This window comes from Olea europaea, chromosome 10 (assembly GCF_002742605.1).
Source record: "Olea europaea var. sylvestris chromosome 10, O_europaea_v1, whole genome shotgun sequence".
NCBI classification, from domain to species: Eukaryota; Viridiplantae; Streptophyta; class Magnoliopsida; order Lamiales; family Oleaceae; genus Olea; species Olea europaea.
Window position 1 is genome coordinate 3632186 of NC_036246.1, and position 23072 is coordinate 3655257.

General features: G+C 31.1%; 2 protein-coding genes across 2 annotated transcripts; both read left to right on the forward strand.

The window, feature by feature from the left end:
- Nucleotides 1-2955: 2955 nt before the first annotated feature.
- LOC111402596 (transcription factor MYB21-like) lies at nucleotides 2956-4020 on the forward strand. Its single transcript, XM_023030977.1, has 3 exons — nucleotides 2956-3109; nucleotides 3254-3383; nucleotides 3497-4020. Exons 1-3 carry the CDS (start codon nucleotides 2971-2973, stop codon nucleotides 3924-3926), a joined length of 699 nt encoding a protein of 232 aa, XP_022886745.1. The 5' UTR covers nucleotides 2956-2970; the 3' UTR covers nucleotides 3927-4020.
- A 10286-nt stretch (nucleotides 4021-14306) lies between these two features.
- On the forward strand, nucleotides 14307-21658 carry LOC111400934 (developmental protein SEPALLATA 1). Its single transcript, XM_023028406.1, has 8 exons — nucleotides 14307-14844; nucleotides 16812-16890; nucleotides 17864-17928; nucleotides 18404-18503; nucleotides 19205-19246; nucleotides 19386-19427; nucleotides 20768-20907; nucleotides 21401-21658. The coding sequence occupies exons 1-8, from the start codon at nucleotides 14660-14662 to the stop codon at nucleotides 21489-21491; spliced, it is 744 nt and encodes a 247-aa protein (XP_022884174.1). The 5' UTR covers nucleotides 14307-14659; the 3' UTR covers nucleotides 21492-21658.
- The last annotated feature ends 1414 nt before the right edge of the window (nucleotides 21659-23072 follow it).

A 23072-nucleotide genomic window follows, 5' to 3' on the forward strand; every position in this document is an offset into this window, starting at 1 on the left:
AGAAGTTGAGTGGCTAAGAGATCTATTACATGAAATACCTTTAGATATAAAGGATATTTTTTCCATACCTATCTTATTTGATAGTTAAGCCACTCTAACTCGAGCATGTATAAAATGAAAAATCTAGACACATGAGTTTAAGACACAAGTATATGAGAAAATTAATCAAGCACGAAGAAATTTCTCTTATATATGTTAAGTCTAGTGAGAACTTAGCCGATCAATTTACTAAACCTCTCATGAGAGAATTAGTGAGATCAAAATCAAGTAAGATGGGATTGAAACTCCTTAAATAGATCCACTAATGACAGCAACCCTACCAAAAGTATACTGAAGAAATATATTTAGGTTCAATGGATAATAATAAATCATTTGATTAGTGGATAGATTTCAACACTATTAAATTATTCATCCCTATCTTTGGTAAATAGTGTTGGTTGTTACTATTGGAGAGTTCAATACAAGGTACAAGTATCTCTAAAAGAAACAAAGATGTCAAAAGAACTTCACCTATGTAAACTTCAAGGTGGTGCTGCCTCATTAGAGAGCTGCAGTTTTCTCTCTTTAAAAATTCAATGAAAAATGGAAAAGTGCAAAGACATATTAGAACTAAGTGACTTAGATGAACTTGTGAAAATTTTGACACTTGTGTGTGTGATTTCATTGGTATTGTTACAAGAAATAATTGGTTCAAAGCGTTCTAGCTACCTGGAATTTCTATAATATTTTATGAGATTTACATTATAGTTAGATTCAAATAGAAATATATCTAATTCTTATGCATGAGTCTTGATATTTGATTATGAGATTAAATGTTGATTTTGAACAAGTGGAGGATTGTTAGAATCTTGTAGTTCAAAAATCTAGGGAATAGATTAAATGAATTGGAGAAGAAATGAAAAGAAGAGAAATTGTGCCAAGGAAATTGGCCTATGCGACCATTGGTCTATGTCATCGCATGTGAATATGTAGAAATTTTGAGACCCAAAAACGCTATAACTATGCGACTGCATAGTTATAGTCCATGCGGTTGCATAGTATAAAATATATGACCATTGTGGCTGTTTTTGGCCCTTTTTAGTTTGAATTTGGTGGCCTTTCGTATCTTTTTTGGCACCACTTCGTGTGAACTGATCAAGTTCATGGAAAACACAATGAAATCATATGAGAAAATTATTCTTTGTTCATCCAAAATCTTGTAGAAAATTTTGTGCATCTACATAATCAAATTCTTTGATTTTTACTTGTTCATTTTGAAGATCATTTTTTACTTTTGGTGTTCTTCTTTCAACTCAATTAATTCTGCAATCTATTTGCCATTTTCAATCTTTAAAAGCAAATCGAAAGGAGGAAAATATCGTTTGAGGATAACGGTACAATCTTCGTGTTCAAGCATTTGTAAGATTTCATATTCATCTTCTTCTTCCTCTTTGTTCTCCATTGCTATTTTATTTTTCTTAACAGTGCCAAAGTCAAGACATGTTTAGGTCCGCGTTCTAGAAGTAATGAATAAATAAGCTCGTCATTCATGATGTGTGAAACTTTTGTATTTGGAAGTTGGGTCCCTCTTCTCGCCAAGGAAAACGTTAAAAGCTTTGGCATATGTTCGATTGGACACTTAACTACAATTTTAAGAGCATATTGGGAGTGGATTTAATAGCAACCCTAGGCTACAACCCTCTAAGTGTGAAATAAAATTTTTATTTGAAAACACATATATTTTTATTAGCTCTGACCTTGGAGTATAGGAAAGATTTAATCAATACAATTTATCTACAGATTAAAAAAAAAAAAAAAAACAGTCTAAATGTGTGTGCATGTATATACCATTCGTGATCAAAGATGGAGCTTTTGAAATCTCCAAGGATTAAGAAATAATCACTATTTAATAACCTTGACTTTAATTTATATTCCATTGTATTTTGGTGCATTAATAGACTAGTGACTCGTTTGATATAATTTTTAAAAAATCAAAAGTTGCTTTTGAACGTAAAAAATTATTTTTGAATATATTTTGATAAATTTCTAAAAATGCTTTATTTGATTTATTTGAACTTTTAAAGGAAGTTGACTTAAAATATCATCCTCATGAGGAAATTCAAATAGAAACACAAATAGAAATCGTGTCAAATGGAACCTAAATTTAGAAAAATTTTGTTCTTAAGGTACACTTAAAAGCCCCTTCAATACTTTAACAGGATTAAGAGAACAGAATGACGCAACTTTAAATAATTTACTCTTGGCACAATCACATAAAGCATCTGGTACAAGCATTACTTGATCTAGTGGTATTCTTCCAAATCTTGAACTCCTTTATTGAAAAGCTTTACAAAAATATAATAATGGTGGCACGTACACGTCATGACCCATATATATCATTATCCTATAAATTAATGAGTTTTTACGATTTAAAAATCCCCCTTTACATTTTAATATTGTCACCAATGTCCACGCGTCCACAAGTTGACTCACCTCATCATCGATATTTTCTTCTTCTACATATTTTATTAATCCCATTACTCGATTTGGCATCATGAAGCTTCTTAATGCTTAAATAAAATAAGGGATTATACCTCATCTCTATCTTGAACTAAAACATTAATGACAAGATCAATTGAGTATACCAACATGTGTAACTTGATAATTGGAGTGTAACACATTTACACCAAAAACCTACTAAATATTACGGCTTAGTCAAGATCATGCTTTAATTAATCTTAGATTCCATGAACTTAACCAAAGAATATTTGTCCTTGTGCTTAATAATAGGGAACAAACGATTTTGTTGCATCACCTGTTTAATTTCTATTGAACAAGACTAATTCCAAAAGCATAATATAATGACATCTGGCATATAGTCTAAGGACAATGACCTAGAAAAAGACAATGAAGGTGACAAATTAAGAAGATATATACAATATATAAGCAAAGATTGCTTAAGGGTTTTCTCATTCAAATATAGCGGAAAAAATGGTTGATATGGAAAGTTGGAGTGTTTCAGAAAAAGAGTGGAGGAAAGGTCCTTGGATTCCTGAAGAAGATAAGCTTCTTGCAGAATATGTAAGTCAGAATGGTGAAGGGAGATGGAGTTCTGTAGCCAAGTGTGCAGGTATGTGTACAAGTCTCATTTTTCAGGTCGAGTCAGGGGACTTTTTTTTTTTTTTTTTTGGGGTTATCGTCGTTGCTTGATTACCTATATCGCTCGCGTTTGTTATTTTTTTCTTGTTTACTAAAGAAATTTTTTGGTATATAGGGCTGAATAGGAATGCTAAGAGTTGTAGACTAAGATGGGTGAACTACTTGAGACCTGGACTCAAAAGAGGCCACATAACACCTCAAGAGGAAGGAATTATTATCGAACTTCACGCCCTTTGGGGAAACAAGTAATGCATACTCTTTCTCTATCTTTCACCTCCCACCCCCCTCTTTTGTATAATCTTACAGATGGGCTGACTTCAAATTTATTGAGAATAAGACATCATTGTTATGTCCACAGATGGTCGACTATAGCAAGATACTTGCCAGGAAGAACGGATAACGAGATCAAAAACTACTGGAGAACTCATTTCAAGAAGAGAATAAAGGCTTCTGAAAGGCAAGAAAGGAGAAAAAATCTTCTTCGAACACAACAAAAACAAAAAGAAGAAAATTATGAGGATAAGAAGGAGGAGGCCATAACCAATGAAAGAGTATCCTTCGAGAAAAACGACATAATGGAGTTGCAAAATGAAATATTGCCTACGATGTACGATGATTTCATGTCGTGTCCGGATACTATCCGAATCGATAGTTATTTATGGGGAGGGTTGTGGAACCAACAGATAAATAATTGCAGTAAATTGGCTATCCAAAATCAATCCAATACTGCTAATTCTTGTGAGCCAGATGCCATTAACATTTATAGTAGTGGAGGATATATTTATTAAAGAATATGTAATATTGTCAAGCATATGTGCGTGTTGGATGTTTCGATTTTTATATTATAGCATGATTAAATTAGTGAACAATAAAAGATTTTTATGAGTTTCTTTCCATTAAATATTTCACTTCTTGTTTGAAAAATGGAGCGAAAAATGAAAAAGATAGAATCTTAATGATATTTGAAATGTAAGGGCACATTGTGGATAGGGTATAAAGTAGAAGGACCTTATGTGAAATTAACTTGAAGTTCTTTTGTTGCACTAAAGAGTAAGTTGAAAAGGATAAATGTTAGGAGGAAAAAAATGGCCCATGCAGGTCTCGGCGACCTTCGCATTATTAGCACAACGCTCTAACCAACTGAGCTAATAGGCCTACATTAACCCATTAGGATTTAAGCCTTATTTGATAATTGTTATAGAAACCTTTTTTCCCACCTCATTTTCGATCACATATGCTACATGTAAATCTAAAAATTTTTCCTGCTTTCTAAAAATACATTATCCAAAAAATTACTATTTCAAAACTCAAGGTCCATTTGATAGCATCCAATTCTATGGGAAAATGTTACATCCGAGGAATTCGTTTTCTACTTTTGGCTGTTTGATACGAAAGTAGAATTGGAGTTTGAATTTTACGGTACTTTGAATTTTAGGGTACAAACTCTTAAAGCACGTTTTTTGCCAATTCCATAGAAATCGAATTCTTATGTTTTTGAAATCTCAAATTTTTGTATTAGCAATTTATTTCGTGTCAAACACAACTTTGTCTACCAAAAAATTGCCAAAATTAACACGCTGAAAATCAAAGATTTGTTTGCATGAACAATCAAAGTGTCGAGAATGGTGAGGGCTACCTCAAAATGCTACATTCCATTTTTTTTTAAAATATGATATGAAAAATTTCCAAGCCGTCCCAGTTTAGCAAGATTTTTTTTTATGTATATAAAAACTTAATAATGCAAAAAATTGACCTCATTATGAATTGATGTTTTAGTTGGTTACCAGGAAAAAAATTATTAGGAAAACTTCACTTTATTCTGCAGGTCAAATTGTAAGTTCTTTGTTAAATTATGTGACAAGTCTTTGATTTAGATTTCCTCAATATAAGCTTGTATGTACAAATATCAAGTTTTCGTACTAACAGTTTATTTATTGTCGAACACAACTTTGTCTAGCAATAAATTGTCAAAATTAACACGCCGAAATGCAAAGATATGTTTGCGGGGTAATTGGCACAAAACGTTCCTATCTTTCAAGTTTATTGTAGAAAACATTCCTACCTTTCATTTTTTGGCACAAAACGTCCTTACCTTCCATTTTCTTGGCGCTGAACGTCCCTACTATTCATCTTCTTCTTCCCCCACCCCACCCCACCCCACCCCACCCCACAAAATTTCTCTGCACAACAAATCCTTCATATCCGAAGCCCCATTACATGTCTCTACACAACTGAACATGATATAATTCATAAATCAAACTACATGCAGTTTTAGAAAATTGAAAAATTGAATTACAAAGAAAGATTAAAAAATAAAATGAACTTACAATGTAAGAGAGTGCAATATTAGGGTCAATGGTGGAATCGTCACCATCATTCCGAAAACAGCCAACCTCTCCTTCTTCAAATTTGTTTTCTTCCATTTCTAACCCTAAACATGACAAATTTCCCCCATCTATACTACCCACAGAAATCATCAAAACTGAAAAATAACAATAATAGAAGATAAATAGCAAAAAAGTAAGTTATTAACAACCCTCGAGAGATGTAATGTGGTTTCGAATTTGGAGGATTTCCTGTGCAGAGAGATTTTGTATGGTGGGGTGAGTGCGTGGGGTGGCGTGTCGTGAAGAAGACAACCCATTTTTTAAAACTTTTTCCTTTATTTTTTGATTTTTTTTTCAATTTATTTAATATTGTAATTATCAAGTTACTATTTGCAATTTTTAGAAATTTTGGGAATGTGGTTGCAATTAGTTTTTTTCTTCTCTTTTTTTTTTTGTTTTATTTGAATGGAGGGTAAAACCGTCAAAAATTGATGAAAATGACGTTTAGCGCCAAGAAAGTAGAAGGTATGGACTTTTTCCACAATACATTTGAAAGATAGAGACATTTTGTGCCAATTATCCGTTATATTAAATTGGGTTATCGTACAAACCGTCGATATTAAAGTTTTTTAAAATCTTAATCAAATGGAACTTTAATACTTTATGAGAAAAATTCATTGAAGGGAAAGAAATTAAAAGAGTAAATTTAAACAATAATCACTTAACTTTACACTTGATTACTACTTGCTCACTCATCTTTCACAGATTACTGAATGCTCACTCATCTTTTCATATAATTACTTATTCACCACTCGTCTCTTCAAATAATTGGACGACTTTTACGGCAAATTTTCGACAACTTCCGACTACAAAGAATGTCGAATTTTGATACCATTGGAAAGCCCGCGATATCCTCTTCAATTACCACCCAAAATCTCATTATAACTCCAAGGGATTCGATTGAAAAATTGCCTTAAAAGTTGCCCAAAAATTTTGAAAATCTGCCCAGATTTTCAGATTTTTTGGACGACTTTTAAGGCAATTTTTCGATCGAATCCCTTGGAGTTATAATGAGATTTTGGGCGGTAATTAAAGAGGACATCGTGGGCTTTCTAACGGTATCAAAATTCGACATTCTTTGTAGTCGGAAGTTGTTGAAAATTTGCCGTAAAAGTAGCCCAGTTATTTGAAGAGACGAGTGGTGAATGAGTAATTATATGAAAAGATGAGTGAGTATTCAGTAATATGTGAAAGATGAGTGAGCAAGTAGTAATCAAGTGTAAAGTTCAGTGATTATTGGTTAAATTTACTCGAAATTAAAAAAAGACAAAAAAGTAGTTTCAAAACTTTTTATAACATTATAATGCAGAGAAGACAGAGATATTTTCACGACAACATCTACAGTTACCATCAATCAAGCCCAAGCCCACTACAGTTCTCCTGTCGCATTGCCGCCGCACTTTTCATGTTGCCACCAATCATCCGTTTCACCTTAAAATTCCAGCGTATCATTATTTGACACGTATCACTAGCGCAGTAATCCTTCTCAGGTGATGTGTCCGTACTATAGCACGAAATTACCCACGGGATATGACGCAGCATCGTTATAACTTCAAAGGCGTTTCCACGTTTTCTTTTTGTTAATTATGATTTCTGCATTTTTTTTCCTCTTAACCTTTTGAAGTCCCCATGTTTTTATATATATACATTTTTTCTAACTTTGTCATGATTTGATTTAGTTTTAATTATAATGTGACGGTTTAATTTTAATTGAGTGTAGGAAAATTTTAACAGAATTTGTACCGACATTGATGCGGCAAAACATGATTTGATTGTTTTTTTTCTTTTTCTTATCTTTCAATGATGTCGCGTCATATGTTGTCTGTAAAATTTTTCTATCAAAAAATTTTGTACCTATAGCATTGTTCAACTAAATTTGCTATATTATATCCATATAAATAGAGGTTTCCTCTTTGTATTTTATTGATCCCATTTTTAATATAATATAGACCATCTTAGGTGAGATTTTTTTATCTTTTGCAATAGCACTTGGTATAATTTAATAGGCCGATCTCGAGAATTTTGAGGTCCTAAACAACTCATCATTATGAGACCTTTAAATGTAATATTTTTACAAACGTAAAAATATTTAAATGTTTAAATAAATAATTTATTTATATTTTAAATGAAGACTTGGTATAATCCAAAAGATAGAAATGAAAGAGAAAAAAAATTTAATTCCGACAACTCTAGATTATTTAGTGATTAAAAAAGTAACTAGATTCCTATGATTTTGATTCAAGAACTTTTTAATAAATTCAAGATTTTGAGGGATTAAAGTAAAAATAAGTTTCGAGATTAATAATGTATTTGTACTTAATGTGTATTTATTAGAGCATCGAAATTATCCTATCAATATTGGATTCATTCCGAACCTCGTAATAAATGACATATTATGGACTCGAGTAAAAGGTAATATGGACAGAGCATATTCAAATTATAACTTATTAAAATAACTACTTGATGTGTAATACTAGTTTTTAAATTAAATCAGATTACCCTAACAATATTAGGCTCGTTTGGTAGCTCAACATTAATCATGTATATTAAATTCAAAAAATATTGATTTTAATAAGATCGTACTAAGTTAGAATCAACAATAAACATTGCAGTTAAAATACTTTTATATCTATCTTTTAAATTTAATTGGGTTTCTTTCATTTTTGAGGCCTCCATATGATTTGAGACCCTAGGCCTTGGCCTAGAGCCGGCCCTGACTATGAAGTTCGTAGATAAGTATTGCCAACTTAGTTTGTTGCAATTTACGTTTATAAATTCCTATAATTTTTCCTATTGAATAACTTTCTTCCTAATTTTTGATGCCAGTTTCCAACAATTTGAATTAAATTCTTTAAAAATTTAATTGTCATAGTTATTTTTACATAAAAAAATTATTTATTTTAGTTTTATCTTAATAATATATTTTATTTAAGTGATCTTCTTTTACTCGATCAAATTTGAAGAGTTAGAAGCAATTATAGGAGGTACTGACGTTTGGAGGACGTAAGTCGAACTCTAATGTTGGACCCTGAAATTGTAGTTTACATTCAAATTAAAAGGACAGAGTGTAAATATGACCAAAGGTTGGTGACCTTTACGGCCCCGCCTTAACCACCATTACACCACAAGAAGTTTGTTCTCAAAGATTTTGGGCCTGAGGGGCCACATCTTGTACCTGGCTTCAGGTTCGATCCTGACTGATGTGATACAAATGTGTTCTTCATTGATGCCCTCAAGCAGCTTGAGATTTCATATTAAGCCCTATTTTGATGGCCATTGCAAAGAGCAAGGATCTCAAGTGTAAAGTATAAGTTTAAATTTTCAAAATTTAAGTGATAACTAAGTAATTAAAAATAACTTATTAATTAAATATATTAAGATCACGATTATACAATTAATTATCACAATTACGTACTTATAGGTTATAACTTATTTATTGGTCATATATTATTAAATTAATTTCACAAATCAAAAATATTATAGGTCACAAAATTTATTTATTGATCATAAACCACAAATTGTATAGGTTACAACTTATTTAAAGATCACATATTTTCCAATTAGTTAGTTATAAATTATTTTTTCATTCACAAATTATCGAATTTTAGATGACAATTAAATAGTTGGTCATAAATAACCAAATAGTTGATCATATACACCAAACATCCTACCCCAGTCCCAATCCCTATCCACTACCAATACATGATCACAAACCAACCATTTAGTTGGTCGCAAACACTCTTCATCCCGCTGCTATCGTCGTCACCACCACCACTCAAAAACGAACAAACCTAACACACCACTAAATGCAGTAAACTACCACCGTTATCATTCTCTAGCGATGGTGGTGGTACAGATTCATCCTACCCATCACCGCCACTGCCATCGCCACCACACCACAACCACTACCAACACCAACACCAACACCACCACCAACAACACTGCTACCATCATATCCATCGTCAACAAAAATCATCCCAACACCTAAACATGAAAACCACCACCACTCATAAAACCATCAAACCCAAAACACCATAAAATGCAGCAAACTACCACCATCATCATTCTCTACTAGCGGCACTCAAAACTCATCATCGGAGACGATGCAATCTCTTCTCTTTTCATCAGCGATACAGATTAGAGAAAAGCTATAGCCGCGCATTGCGGCATCATTGATCTTAGACGCCAACATTGCAGCTTCCTTACTTTCAGTGAGATGACGGTGCAAATCTTCTCCAATGGGTGGCAGTGTGATCTCCAGCGGGAGCGATGGTGGCACTCAAATCTCAAATTTCCAGCAATCTAGCAATTTACAGTGGCTTCAGCCCGAGACTCGGCGGTGGTCTCCGACAATGGGTATGATGGTTTTGGGGATGTGGGTTAGGTAGAGAACGTAAGAAGAGAAAAAGATGGGGAGAAATGAATTTTAGGGTTTGGAATTAAACTGGAGATAGGTTTTATATTATTATTAATAATATCAATCGTTAAATTAACACCTGATTTATGATTAAATAAACTTAGTATTTGATTTTTGAACTATAATCTTGAAAAACTTGGTCAAATGTAATGTCCAAAAAGAGAAATTGGAGGAAAATGATGTTTTGGATATTATTTTTGGGAGAATGTATGGTTAAAATTTTTTTTAAAAAAATTTGGATTTACATGCAAAATATTTTATTGTGTGAATGTATGGCTAAAAATGAGTATCAGGAATAAAGAATTTTGTTTTAATGAGAGTTAAACATGGACTAAATATAGAACGACGGGACTCTAATTTGACATTTATTTCAATGTGTTCAAATAATTTAACATTTGCTTGTGGGAGTTTGAGAGTTTGATTAGGAGTTCGAGAGTTTGATGAGTATTTGACTCTTGAAGAGAATACTGCTATTCTTATGTAAGGAATTACATAATAGTTTATATATGGATAAGGTGTCAAAAAGAGTGTGGAAGTTTTTTTTTTATTTGGTTAAAAAAATTATGACACAATCATATTTCACCACATCATGAATATGTAAAACTATTATACACGTGTAACACAAACGTCTCAAAGATAAGTTAAGTTTGAAATCACAATAAATGATGCTTTTTCCCCGTCTAAGACTTGAGGATTTGATATGAGGAAAGATTAGAATTCTTAGCAAAAAATTAAGAACGCATGCGGTTTTGGTTATACGAGCTTATAAAGAGGAATATGCTGGAGTAAATTTATCCTAATTTAGTTGAACAACTTGATTTATAAACTTAATTAAAATTCTATATTTGATACGTCTACTCATGTACATAGACCAAATATATTTGTCCATTCGGTACACATTTTCATAAATGTCTGATGACAACTTTATTTCATGACATTTGTATGTTTTGATAAGATATTGAAGTAATTCATCTAAAAACTTAAATGAAAATTTATTTTCGAGAAATCTAGATGGTTATCGTCAAGAGATGTGCCTAACATGCTATTAGCATAGGTTTGCACAATGAATAATATCACCTTAAATTGTTGACTATCGATTCTATTCAAGAATAAAATCGTGAGTGCTTTCTTTTCGTAGGGTTGCATCACTAGAGTTAATGTTACCTTACGAATTACTTAATTAATTAATTGAATCTCAGAGTTAGGTAAAACCAAGGAACTGTACACATTATAGAAACATTTTTGTTGAACCATATTATCAAAAAATCAATAAAACTATAGGCATTATTCACATGTTTTTATTAAACCACATTACTACGAAGTGTGTGAAGATCATCGTATGACTAGATAAAGAGAAAAATCATCGTTTTTATTATACTTGCCCTTAATATAATGAGATGGCAAGGTCTAAAATCAAAATATCTACACTTAGAATCTAGTTTATCTTAGAGTAATTATTATCTCAACATGAGTGAATTTTACGTCATAAAAAAAGAACACTAGAATAAATTGCATATATGAGAAACACATTCAACCATAACATCATTGAGAGAGAACAAAATTAGTTTGGTTCAAGCCTTGAGCAAGCTTGGCTAAGCTTGAAAAAAAGCAAAGTAACTTTATGTAATTTTTGTCCTCAAACATATATTGGTGGCTTACCTTTTAAGTAAAAATGTTACATTTCTTAAAATAGCTTTTCCTATCGAAATATATAAATATATAACTTACTTATTTCTTACTTAATCAATTAAAAAACTTATTTTTTATGATTGTGCTACTTGTACATAATAAGTCTACATAATGGTTTATATACATATGATGTGGTGAGGTATAATTGAGTTATAATTTTTTCAACCAAACAATTAAAACACAAAAAAAATAATAATAAAAAAAAAATTCATCATGTAACCGTTTATGACACCTCTTTTTGATGTGGTTTATATACACTCTCTTTTTGACACGTCATCTATATGTAAACTATCATGTAATTATTTATGTACAAATAACATTATTATTATTTTTAAGCTTAGCAAAAATAATTGTGCTACATGTACATAATGGTTTACATATACATAATGTGGTGAGATATGATTGGGTTAGAATTTCTTCAATCAAATTTAGAACAAAAAAAAAAAAAAAAAATTCTCCACCATCATTTTAACACCTCATATATATGTAACCATTATGTAACTCCTACCTTACTATTGAAATATAAATAACCTACTTATTTCTTACTTTATCAATTAAAACTTATTTTTCAAAGCTTTTTTTTTTTTTTTTAACTACTACATAATAGATTTACATAATTGTTTATGTACACATGATGTGGTGATGTATGATTTAATAAGAATTTCTTCAACTAAATAATAATAAAAAAAATTTCTCACTCTCTTTTTGATATATCATCTATATATAAATCATTATATAATCGTTTATGTACAAGTAACATTATTCTTCTTTTTAAGCTTAGTAGAAAGGGTTGTGTTATATGTACAATAACATTATTCTTAAGCTCAATAAAAATAATTGTGTTAGATGCATATAATGATTTATATACACATGAAGTGAAGAGATATGATTTGTTCAGAATTTCTTCAATCAAATAAAAAAAATAAAAAATCACCACGCTCTTTTTGACACCTCATCTATATATAACTCTTTTGTAACTTCGTTACATCCTAGTAGCATTATTCTATCAAAAAAGCTGAAAGACCATATTGGAATAGCATCCCAAATTCAATGGGTACAGTTCAAAGTCATTTCCAATCACCAAAAAGCACCCCCTGCATTACAAAGGTAACTTACCGTCTCTCTTGTCAGTTTTAGGTTTTAGTAATATTACTTTTACTAAAATAACAGACTAAATTTCGAAGATGTAATGTTACTTATAATCAATATTTATTTCTTCAAATGTGTTCGAATAACAACGTACTTTTTTTATTTTTTATTTTTGGATTTGAGTAAGAAATAGTACTTTTTACTTAGAAATAAACTTTTAAGCTTAAGCCAACATGCTAGCTCTATGTAAATAAGTTCAATAAAATACAAAATGATTACATAGTGCATTATCTTATTTAAAAGTTCAAAGTTAATAAAGTTCATGGCTTTTCACCAGGCCCCATTGATTATGGTAGATGCGTTCATCTTCGACAAAAAAAGGCTCAATCACCGAGTTATTATGCACTCTTTCGAGGGTAACCACTAGTCCATTGTTCCATTAAGTGTACTAATGGGAAACCTCTTCAGCTTTTTGTTGATTGAGAACTAGAGTTCATTTTGACTTATATGTCGAGGACAGTATTTCTATTCTTTCGGAAATAAATGGTGAATAATTTCATTACATGAAACATGTGTATAGAACTCATAACGTTGAGATTGACTCTTCATCTTATCGAAGCAACTTGGATGAAATGGTCAAGTTTGTACCTTAACATGAGTGGAGAAAGCATCAACTTTAAACTTGACACCCGACAACGCAATTGGGAGGTTTGGCTTAGTTCCTTTTGAATGTCATTTAACCAAACAGTGCCCATTAAGATTGCACTACGCAAAACATGTCAACATCTATTCCATTTTCCCCACCCAAAGAGAGAAAAACAAATAACAAAATATTACAAATTAATGTATTGTTTTTTCATCTTTCTCTAATTTATTTTATTTTAATTATATTATTTATAATTTCTTAGTTGCAAAAGTGACTTATTAATACCCTTGTTAAATTTCTACCTTACTTTTCGCCTTTTTTTCCTATTTTGAAGCTAATTCCCATGTTGCTTGTTCTCTCCCATCCACGCTAAAACTTGGAAGCATCTTAGAGATTCCTAAGCTACTAAACGATTTGGAGACTCCGGAGTGGCCGTGCACATGACACGGGATAGAGGGTGTAGTGATTGGGATACCCGGGGATGAAAGGAACGTATAGGAAGCGGGCAAATGGAATACACGTTAGTGGGGTGAGAAAGAAAATGACAAGAGTAAGTCAAATATCGTTTTCATTATGTTTAAATGAAATATGTAATATTATTTTCATAAATAAATAAATAAATAAATTTGTAAATGAACAATTTTCTCGAGACCACTAATTCCAAATTAATCGGACAATAAAATTTTGTAAAACAAAATATTTGTGAAAAAATAAAGATTCGTAACCCACTGAAGAATTGACACATGTACTGTTTAAGATTGATGATGGCTGTCTGATTTTTTTCTGATGGACAATGTAATGAGACAAATCCACCACCACGCTTCCACATCCTTCGTTTCTTTTACGTCAATTGAATTTTTAAGAGCGTGCTTTCACGCGCAAGATCTTGAACGAAATACACGCGTTTATTACGATGGTGAAAACACATGAAAGCTTCGCAATTAGGAAGTAAGGGAAAGAAAAACTCCAACCCTAAGTTTTTGATATCTGATCTGCAAGTGCATATGCCAAATCCTGAGGTTCTTACAGAGAACCCAAAATCTAGAACAAGACGAAAACAATTTATTCAATTTTCAAATAAGCCCACAATTTACCCACATATATACATTCAGATCTTCTGTCTAATCTTTTCTGGTTTCTCTCTTTTCAAGACTTTCAAGATTTAAACTTTTTAGGTTAACAAAAAAATTGGGTGCAGAGTGAGAGAAAGAGGGCCAACAGAAGAAAGGTGGTTAAAGACTCAACTATATACACATACTTATATAGATATAGATAAAGGTGGAAAGAGAGATCATGGGTAGGGGGAGAGTGGAGTTGAGGAGGATTGAGAACAAGATTAACCGGCAGGTGACATTTGCGAAACGAAGAAATGGGTTGCTCAAGAAAGCCTATGAACTCTCTGTTCTGTGTGACGCCGAAGTTGCTCTTATCATCTTTTCTAACCGTGGGAAGCTCTATGAGTTCTGCAGCACCTCCAAGTATTATTATTATTATCTTTTATCTTAACCCTAATATTAGTTTGATATGTTTCTACATGTATTTTCTTCATAGATTTGTTGATTTCTTTCTTTGATTTTGTTTCAAGATTTCATTTTTCTCTTGTTTTCTTGGTCAGATTGATCTGCAAATCTTTCATTTATCATGTCTATATTTAAATTTTTGAGATAATTCTTAATTATTGAATTTTGCAAAAGGAAAAACATGAGTTTCTTATCTTCTAATTTGGTTCAAATTTTGGGTATTGTGTTAACCTAAAGCTTTTTCTTTCTTTGATTTGTTTTTCTATGGTCTGAAATTGCTTTTAATTACTAATAAGTGACAGGCATTTTTTGTCAATCCAAGATCTGCATATTCTGAGAAATACACATAATGTTTTCATCAGATCCTTTCTTTTACCTAGTTTCAAGCCTGATCCATCTTCCTTTTAGGTTTTTCATTTTGAAAAGATGTTACATGTGTTGTTTTCAAGATTATTAAGCCTATTTTTTCTTTTAAATTTAAAAAAAAAATGACGTTTGTCTATCTAAGGTTTCTACAAAGCTAAATTCTTTTCACTTAGTTGAAGATCTTATTTATTAAAAAACTCTCAGGTTTCAGTCTGATTGTGACAAAAACTGATATCAGAGTTTAGATCAGATAGGGCATCATAATTTCGTTATATATCTTGACATGACAGGATTTCAGAGTACTTCAATTTTTGTTTGAAATCGAACAACTAATAAACTTGACCTTTGTTTAATTCTTGAAATATTCTTGAATTTTATTAATTAAAGAAATGAAGGTTTTGTTTCTAATCTCTCACCAGGTAAATCTTATATTTTTTTATTTTTTATTTTTTCAAATTTTCAGCTTATATTTAAAATGATCAGTAAGTGTGAGGTAGGATTCTTTTATGTGAACACATTAGTATTCAAATGATAGGCATATGCGTGCATTAAATTCGGTTTTTATTTTTCGATTCCTTGATTGATTTGATATGCTAAATAGCATAAATCGAGCACGAAAATTTCTAAAACTTTGGATATGTTAAGAATCCATTTGGTTCCCCAGACATGGCATCATAAACATCTATTAAAATGTATTGAAATAATTTTAATTGTAAATTTTTTACAAATTTGACATTGGGAAATGTAAAGAAAAGTTGGATTATCAATAGCTTCATATGAATGAAGAAGAAACTGTAACGTTGTGGTTATTATACGACATGACATATTGCAAAGTGCAAACTAAGGCTTCAAGAACAGCCAAAGATCTTGGAGTATTCCACATCACACCACTCTTAGTAAATGGATTTAAACGTCCATTAATCCTTTAACTTTGGTGAATCCTTATCTTTTTCATTAATGTTGCTGTTTTGGATATTTCTCTAGTCAATGCCTTAAAAACTACTGCAATATTCTTAAAGGATTTATTTTCGTTTTCGTTGATATGGTTGTTTTGTATATTTCTCTTATCAATGCCTTCAATGCTTGTACTACTGCAATATTGTCAAATGATGTTAGGGTCAATAAAAAGTTCAGCATTATAACTCCTATTATCATGGGTGCACTATGAAAAAAAAAAAAAAAAAGGATAAAAATTGACATTGTCTTCCTTATATGGGCTAAGTTTAAGTCAATTAGAGTCGAAATAGTTCAATTAATTAGGAACTATTTATTTGCCATGTTTTCAAGATATGGAAATATTTCCATGTGGAACTTGACTTTTAAAATTCTTTGTATTAACACTTTAAATTTGTTCTTAACCTAAACTTAATCAATATTAATCCATTGTAACCAAGCCATTATTTGGCATCTTTGTTTGCATAAAGGGGATAAATTTAACCTTTGCGTTTTCATATGATGTTTTACATATATTGTTTAATATTTTCACATTTCAATTTTACCGTTGTCATAGTCATGCTAATTACTAACTAATGGATTCTTTTTCTGTCTTATCGTTACAGCATGCTCCAAACACTTGAAAGGTATCAGAAGTGCAGTTATGGTTCTCTGGAAGTCAACAGTTCAACCCAAGGTCTTGAGGTATAATAATTATGTAATTCTTTTTCTTTTTTTTTTTAAATCTAACAGAATAATTATGTAATTCTTTTTCTTTTTTTTTTTTAAATCTAACAGAATAATTATGTAATTCTATTTCAATCTTATCTTAATTGTGAAAATAGAGCAAAAAATGTATTTACATAGAAAATGAAAATATTGTTTCCATTAAAAAGAAACGGCTAATGATTTCAGAAGTATACATCTTGGAAATCTGAACCACTGTCAATTTCTTGGATGCATTTGAAAGCCTCGGGATTACTTGCAAAAGAAATTTTGTCTTAGTTTATCTTGTGTCTTGAAATAAAGGGTGAAGTGCAGTTATGGTTCTCTGGAAGTCAACAGTTCAACCCAAGGTCTTGAGGTATAATAATTATGTAATTCTTTTTCTTTTTTTTTTTTAAATCTAACAGAATAATTATGTAATTCTTTTTCTTTTTTTTTTAAATCTAACAGAATAATTATGTAATTCTATTTCAATCTTATCTTAATTGTGAAAATAGAGCAAAAAATGTATTTACATAGAAAATGAAAATATTGTTTCCATTAAAAAGAAACGGCTAATGATTTCAGAAGTATACATCTTGGAAATCTGAACCACTGTCAATTTCTTGGATGCATTTGAAAGCCTCGGGATTACTTGCAAAAGAAATTTTGTCTTAGTTTATCTTGTGTCTTGAAATAAAGGGTATACGGTAGACTATTTTATCTTTGGCAGCTTGTATGTGCATGTTTGGCTTTTTTTTTTCTTTTTTTAATCAAAATAATAAAGTTCATTTTCTTTGAGAAGAAGTAAACATTATTAAAACAAATTTGTAAACAAAAAAATTACCTTTTTTAATCTTGGCCAAATATGTTCTCTGAGAGTTGTTGAATTGGTGAGATTATTTGTTATTTATGGCGCCTAAGCAGCATGATGATGCTCATCTAGGTTGGTTTTGTTATGATCTTTTTGTAGGAAAGCAGCTATAGGGAATATTCAAACCTGAAATCTAAATATGAGTCACTACAACGATATCAAAGGTAAATAACTTTATCTCTTTTGAATCACCTCATCTTAAAGTATAAACTTTTAAGATGAAGTGGTTCAATGTAGCGTTGGAGTTGTGTTTCTAAAGCACGAGCACACATAAAAACATGTTTTCTTAGCTTTGATACTATATTTAATTACTTTATTTCTTAAATGATGTGGTTCAACAACTATATTTTCTCGTGTTAAACTGACATAAATTTTGCAAATTTCAAGCCCCTGTTTGGTTCCCATTTTTTTCAAATTTTAATGTTTGGAATAATGTTTTTTTTAAGAATGTGTGATTGAAAAAGAATAAAAAAATTTCGATTTACGTGTAATAATATTTTATGGAAGATTGTGCGGTTAAAAATAATAGAGAGAAAAAAATGAAAGAGAATGGGGGCCAAACGGGATGCAAGTTTGCTTGAGGTAAGAATTTATATGTGCAACAAGCGGGTTTTTTTCTTGAACTCTAAACTGTTACAGACATCTCCTTGGAGACGAGTTGGGACCTCTAAATATCAATGATCTTGAGCATCTGGAGCATCAACTAGAGACATCCCTCAAGCATATTAGATCCACTAGGGTAAGCAAACTTCCATATATGCCTGTGTGTATTACCAGCTTATTATATGGTTGAGTACTTGTCAATTTCTGAGTTTTGATTCTACCATTACAATATGATTGTTGTGGTATTTATGTTTTTTTCTTTCTTTATTTCAAGGTGAACAGTATAGTACTAGACTAAATTAAAGAAAAAAATTAAAATTTCTCTCTTTATAGTGGCCAACAGTGCCTTCCATTGGATAGCAAGCATATAATAAAGTTATCTTTAGAGAAAATAAGTTTTATTTATTGTCTCAAAGGCATGAACACATGTATATTATGTTAAAAATTGAGAGAAATAGCAAGTGTTCAAAATTTATTATTTTTTAATAATGTTCGAAGATCTAAAGGAAACCTTGAATGAAAAAAAATGGAATTAAGTAGGAATAAACTTAAAGAGTGGGCTTTAATATTTAGGATTTTTTGCCAATGATATTATACATAAAAAATTTTAAAGGCATAATGCAAGGGGTAAAAAGTCCAGTTTGATGGATCATGTTAGTTTTGATGAATGATTATATAAATATATCCATAAACATTTTTTTTTTTTTTTGGAATGAAAGTTATAATAACATTTGGTGGCTTAAGTTTTCAAAAATAATGTTTCCACATGCATGTAACCTAGTTTTGCATGGATATGATATTGATCAACTTTTTCACTAATTTTATACTTATTTGCAGACTCAGGTTATGCTCGATCAACTTTCTGACCTTCAAGCAAAGGTATCCGCGCTTAGTTTCAACAAAGGATTATTCTACTTGACATTATGGTGTCCATTATGTACTCCAAGTATTGTCCTTCAATAGATATCCTCATTAATTCCATGTCTACTATGGCTAACAAGCTTTGTCTTTTTTACAGGAAAAGATGATGGTTGAGAATAATAAAGCTCTGGAGAGGAAGGTTAGTGAACTTGTAGAATTTCTCCACTACACTAATAGGGAAGCTTTGACAGCCTACCTGACCGAATACTCACAATAGGGGCCGGGCCCACTTTTTTTTTTTTTGTATTTTTTATTCATGCTGGTGGTCCCACGCATGTGTGAGTTTGTCACCCATTTTCAGTCACTTTAGCTTAATTCAAAATGAATAGAGAAGGGAATAAAATAAATGCAGCTTAATTCCATGTGGAATTCAAATTGAGCATATGCTTGGTACAATTTTGCTTTAAATTCATTTTCAACCACACTTTCTTCAAATAAAAGAAATTTGAAAGTCAGCACTAAGCACATAATTTTTTATTACTTTTTAAGTACATAGCCTTCAAATAATAATAATAATAATAATAATAATTTTTGACAAATTTATTCTGAAAAATGGGGAAGTAATTAAGGTACTATAAAGGAGTGCCAAATATAGGGAAAAAAGCATGAAAGAAAATAATAGAGACAACCTCCAACTAGGAAAGGGAAAGAGGCCTGAGGAGGGAAAATATATATTTTTCGTCACAACTTTTGTCTGATAGATACTTTAGCAAGATTGGATTTCTTTCGAAACACTGTTATTTTATGGTGGAAGATTGATTTGGTGTCAAAACCGTGTAAATACTAAAAGCCTGTTTGGGAGTGATTTTGAGAATTGATTTTTTGACCGTTAAGAGAAAAGTGGGGTCCACTTGTGAGAGATGAAGCCAAATATAATGGCTGAAATAGTGAAATAATGGTCAAAAAATCAATTTTTTTTGGGGGGGGGGGGATCACTCCCAAACAAGCTCTAAATATTGTGTCCACCATATCGTTGAATTACAGGGAAGATTTACTTGTTTATTCCAATAGAACTAAATAATACTCTGCTATTCTTTCTTCATTATATATTTGCTTACAAATTGATCAAACTTATAATTGGCCAGGTTCTGAGTTTTTTTTTTTTTTTTTTTTTTTTTTTTTTTTTTTTTCCCCTTTTTTTCCACAAATATTCAAAATTTTTTTGTTTTTTTGGNNNAAAATTGGACAGGTTTTTGTTTTTTTTTTTTTTTTTTTTTTTTTCGATTTCTTATCGTCGCATACCTTACACGAAATATGAAGATTTTTAGGATTTCTAGGTTACAGTTTTCTGGAGTAAATATAACTCGGAAGAGAGGAAGAGAAAATAAATCTTCGTTATGAATGAAATTTCGTCTTACAATCTTAAAGACCTCCAAGAATTTTTAAACCATAACATTAGTCGTTTGAGGGACAATTCATTTATTTATTTAAATTTAGTTCTCATCAATTTGATGCTGTTATATTTGTTATGCTTCTCAGCTTGAAGAAATTTACGCTACAAATCACATGCAGCAGCAAACCTGGGGTGGTGGTGACCAAAACTGTGCATATGGCCAGCAGCATCCTCAATCCCAGGCCTTTTTCCAACCTTTGGAATGCAATTCTACTTTGCAAATTGGGTAATTTTTCTAAATCTTTTCCCAGATACAAACTGCTCAAAACTCCCTTGGCATCGTAAACTAGTTCACTAAATTTTGTTGAGCTGTTTATTATTCAAACTGAGTTTTGCACATGTTCGATCAAATGAATATTAATCCTTACTCAAGATGGTTAAGAAACCAAAAAACAAAAATCATAGAAGTTGTACTGAAGCATGACCCTAGCTCCTTCTTTTTAGATTATGTAATTAATAAGTCTTGCTTATTACCAACGTACTTTGTAATTGTGCTTGTCGTATATCATAGAAGCTGAATTTAATTAGCTTCTTTTATCATGCACCTTGTGGCTTGAAAGGGGTTTTGCTTGTTCGGAATGAACACACAGAGACTCGACCTCGCTCATAATAGAGTGGCCACTTTTTTAAGAATCCAAGTTTAAACAAAAAGTAAAAGTACTTTTTTTAAAAAAAAAAAGCTTAAATTACTTATTTTCTGACTTCTTATACTGATACAGATACAATAATCCTGGATGTTCAAGCCAAATGACTGGTATCAATACAGAGGTCCAGAATGTGAATGGATTGCTCCCAGGTTGGATGCTCTAAATTTCTGGTGCAGACTTTCACCAGCAATTATCCTAAATTCCTAAAAATAATATAATGCAATTGTAAGACTTCATTTTGGAGTACTGTTAAACATTTACTCGTTGACTTAAACGAAATCGAGTGTATCTACAACTTGTTAGAAATGCACATGATCTTTCTGTTTGTTCTGTGTGGCAGTTAATATTATTTGCTCACATTTTAGCCCGGTTTGAGTTACATTTTTTATAATGCATTTTCGCCATACTCATTTTCAATCAAATAGTTTCTCAATAAAATGATTTTTGATCGTACCTAAAACGCTTTTCGCCATTTTTTATCAAGTCTGATTAATGCTTTGTTCAAATGAATAGTAAATAGCTTTATTATATATTTTTTTTCCCCTAATGAAAAATTGGGATTGATAAACTGGTAATAATCTTGCTGAGTTGAAGATAATACTTCTGTCGGTGGCACAAAATTCTCCAACTTTCAATATTTTAGATTACAAGGATGTAAATTATATTTCTAAATTTAAAATCTGTTTTGAACGAGTGATCTCCTCAAAACAGTGCGGATTTGGAAAAGCGGATTTCGATCTATGAGTAAACTGCTTGAAAATGTTCTGCAGGGAAAAAGTTACTTGTAAGCCTACCATCTTAATTTTCCTTATTCTGATCTCTATGCAATGTTCAAAAAGTATAAATTGGTGAGCATGATAAAAGTTAGAATTTTATTATTTTATTATTTTTTATTATTATTAATTTTTTAACAATACTTAGTACGAAATGTTATATGATTGTAACAATTTCAGATAGTGGAAAGCTTTGAATGTATGCAAATATTTATTTTTCTCATCATTTTTCTTCTGAACAAGAATTCTGTAGCCATTTGTAATTCTTCGTAAACAGTGACTTAATTATCTGAACAAATCATGCTACAAATACATTGATTTTGACATTAAATTTTACATTGTGCCACGTGACGATATCGCATTGGATAGTTTTTGAAAAAAACACACTTTTTCACCAACTCCATTTTTAAAAACATTTGAAAACAATAGAGTGTCCAACTCCATATCAAGCAAATAATGTACAAGAAGCTTATTCTTATCTGAACATATTCATCACATTCAATGGCTCCATATTTTATTGCTGATAAGCCCAATGGCTTATGTATAGCTTACTGGGTTCTAAATTATTCTCAAGTGATGATGATGATGAAGAAGATACGTGGACTTGTTGCTGGGCCTGAAGATTGGTGGAAAACCCATTCCATATTCCAGGGGACTTCTGTATCATGGATTATTGGGCTGGGCTGTGAGAAAAGACCATAGAGTTTAAATTACATCCAAGCCTGGATTTTAACTTTTCAATTCAAAATTCAGATTCAAAAGTTTTTATTTTTTATTTTTCCCTCAAAAATCAGGTAATAATTTAACTCTTTAATATTAGTAATAATATTAAAAAAATTAAATTAATCCCCCACCTCCCCTCCACGCACCCCCACAAACCCTAATTCTTTTTTCCAATAAATAAAAATAAAAATTCCTATCCTTCTTAATTCCCCCTCCAAAAACTCTTCTTGACGGAGCACTGACACCCT

Excerpts from the sequence above, each read along its gene's own strand:
- LOC111400934 (XM_023028406.1), top strand. The coding sequence starts at position 14,660 with ATGGGTAGGGGGAGAGTGGAGTTGAGGAGGATTGAGAACAAGATTAAC. Across the intron at positions 19,428-20,767 it reads ATAAAGCTCTGGAGAGGAAG|CTTGAAGAAATTTACGCTAC; the intron begins GTTAGTGAACTT and ends TATGCTTCTCAG. Across the intron at positions 20,908-21,400 it reads AATTCTACTTTGCAAATTGG|ATACAATAATCCTGGATGTT; the intron begins GTAATTTTTCTA and ends ATACTGATACAG.
- LOC111402596 (XM_023030977.1), top strand. The coding sequence starts at position 2,971 with ATGGTTGATATGGAAAGTTGGAGTGTTTCAGAAAAAGAGTGGAGGAAA. Across the intron at positions 3,110-3,253 it reads TTCTGTAGCCAAGTGTGCAG|GGCTGAATAGGAATGCTAAG; the intron begins GTATGTGTACAA and ends TTTGGTATATAG. Across the intron at positions 3,384-3,496 it reads CACGCCCTTTGGGGAAACAA|ATGGTCGACTATAGCAAGAT; the intron begins GTAATGCATACT and ends TTATGTCCACAG.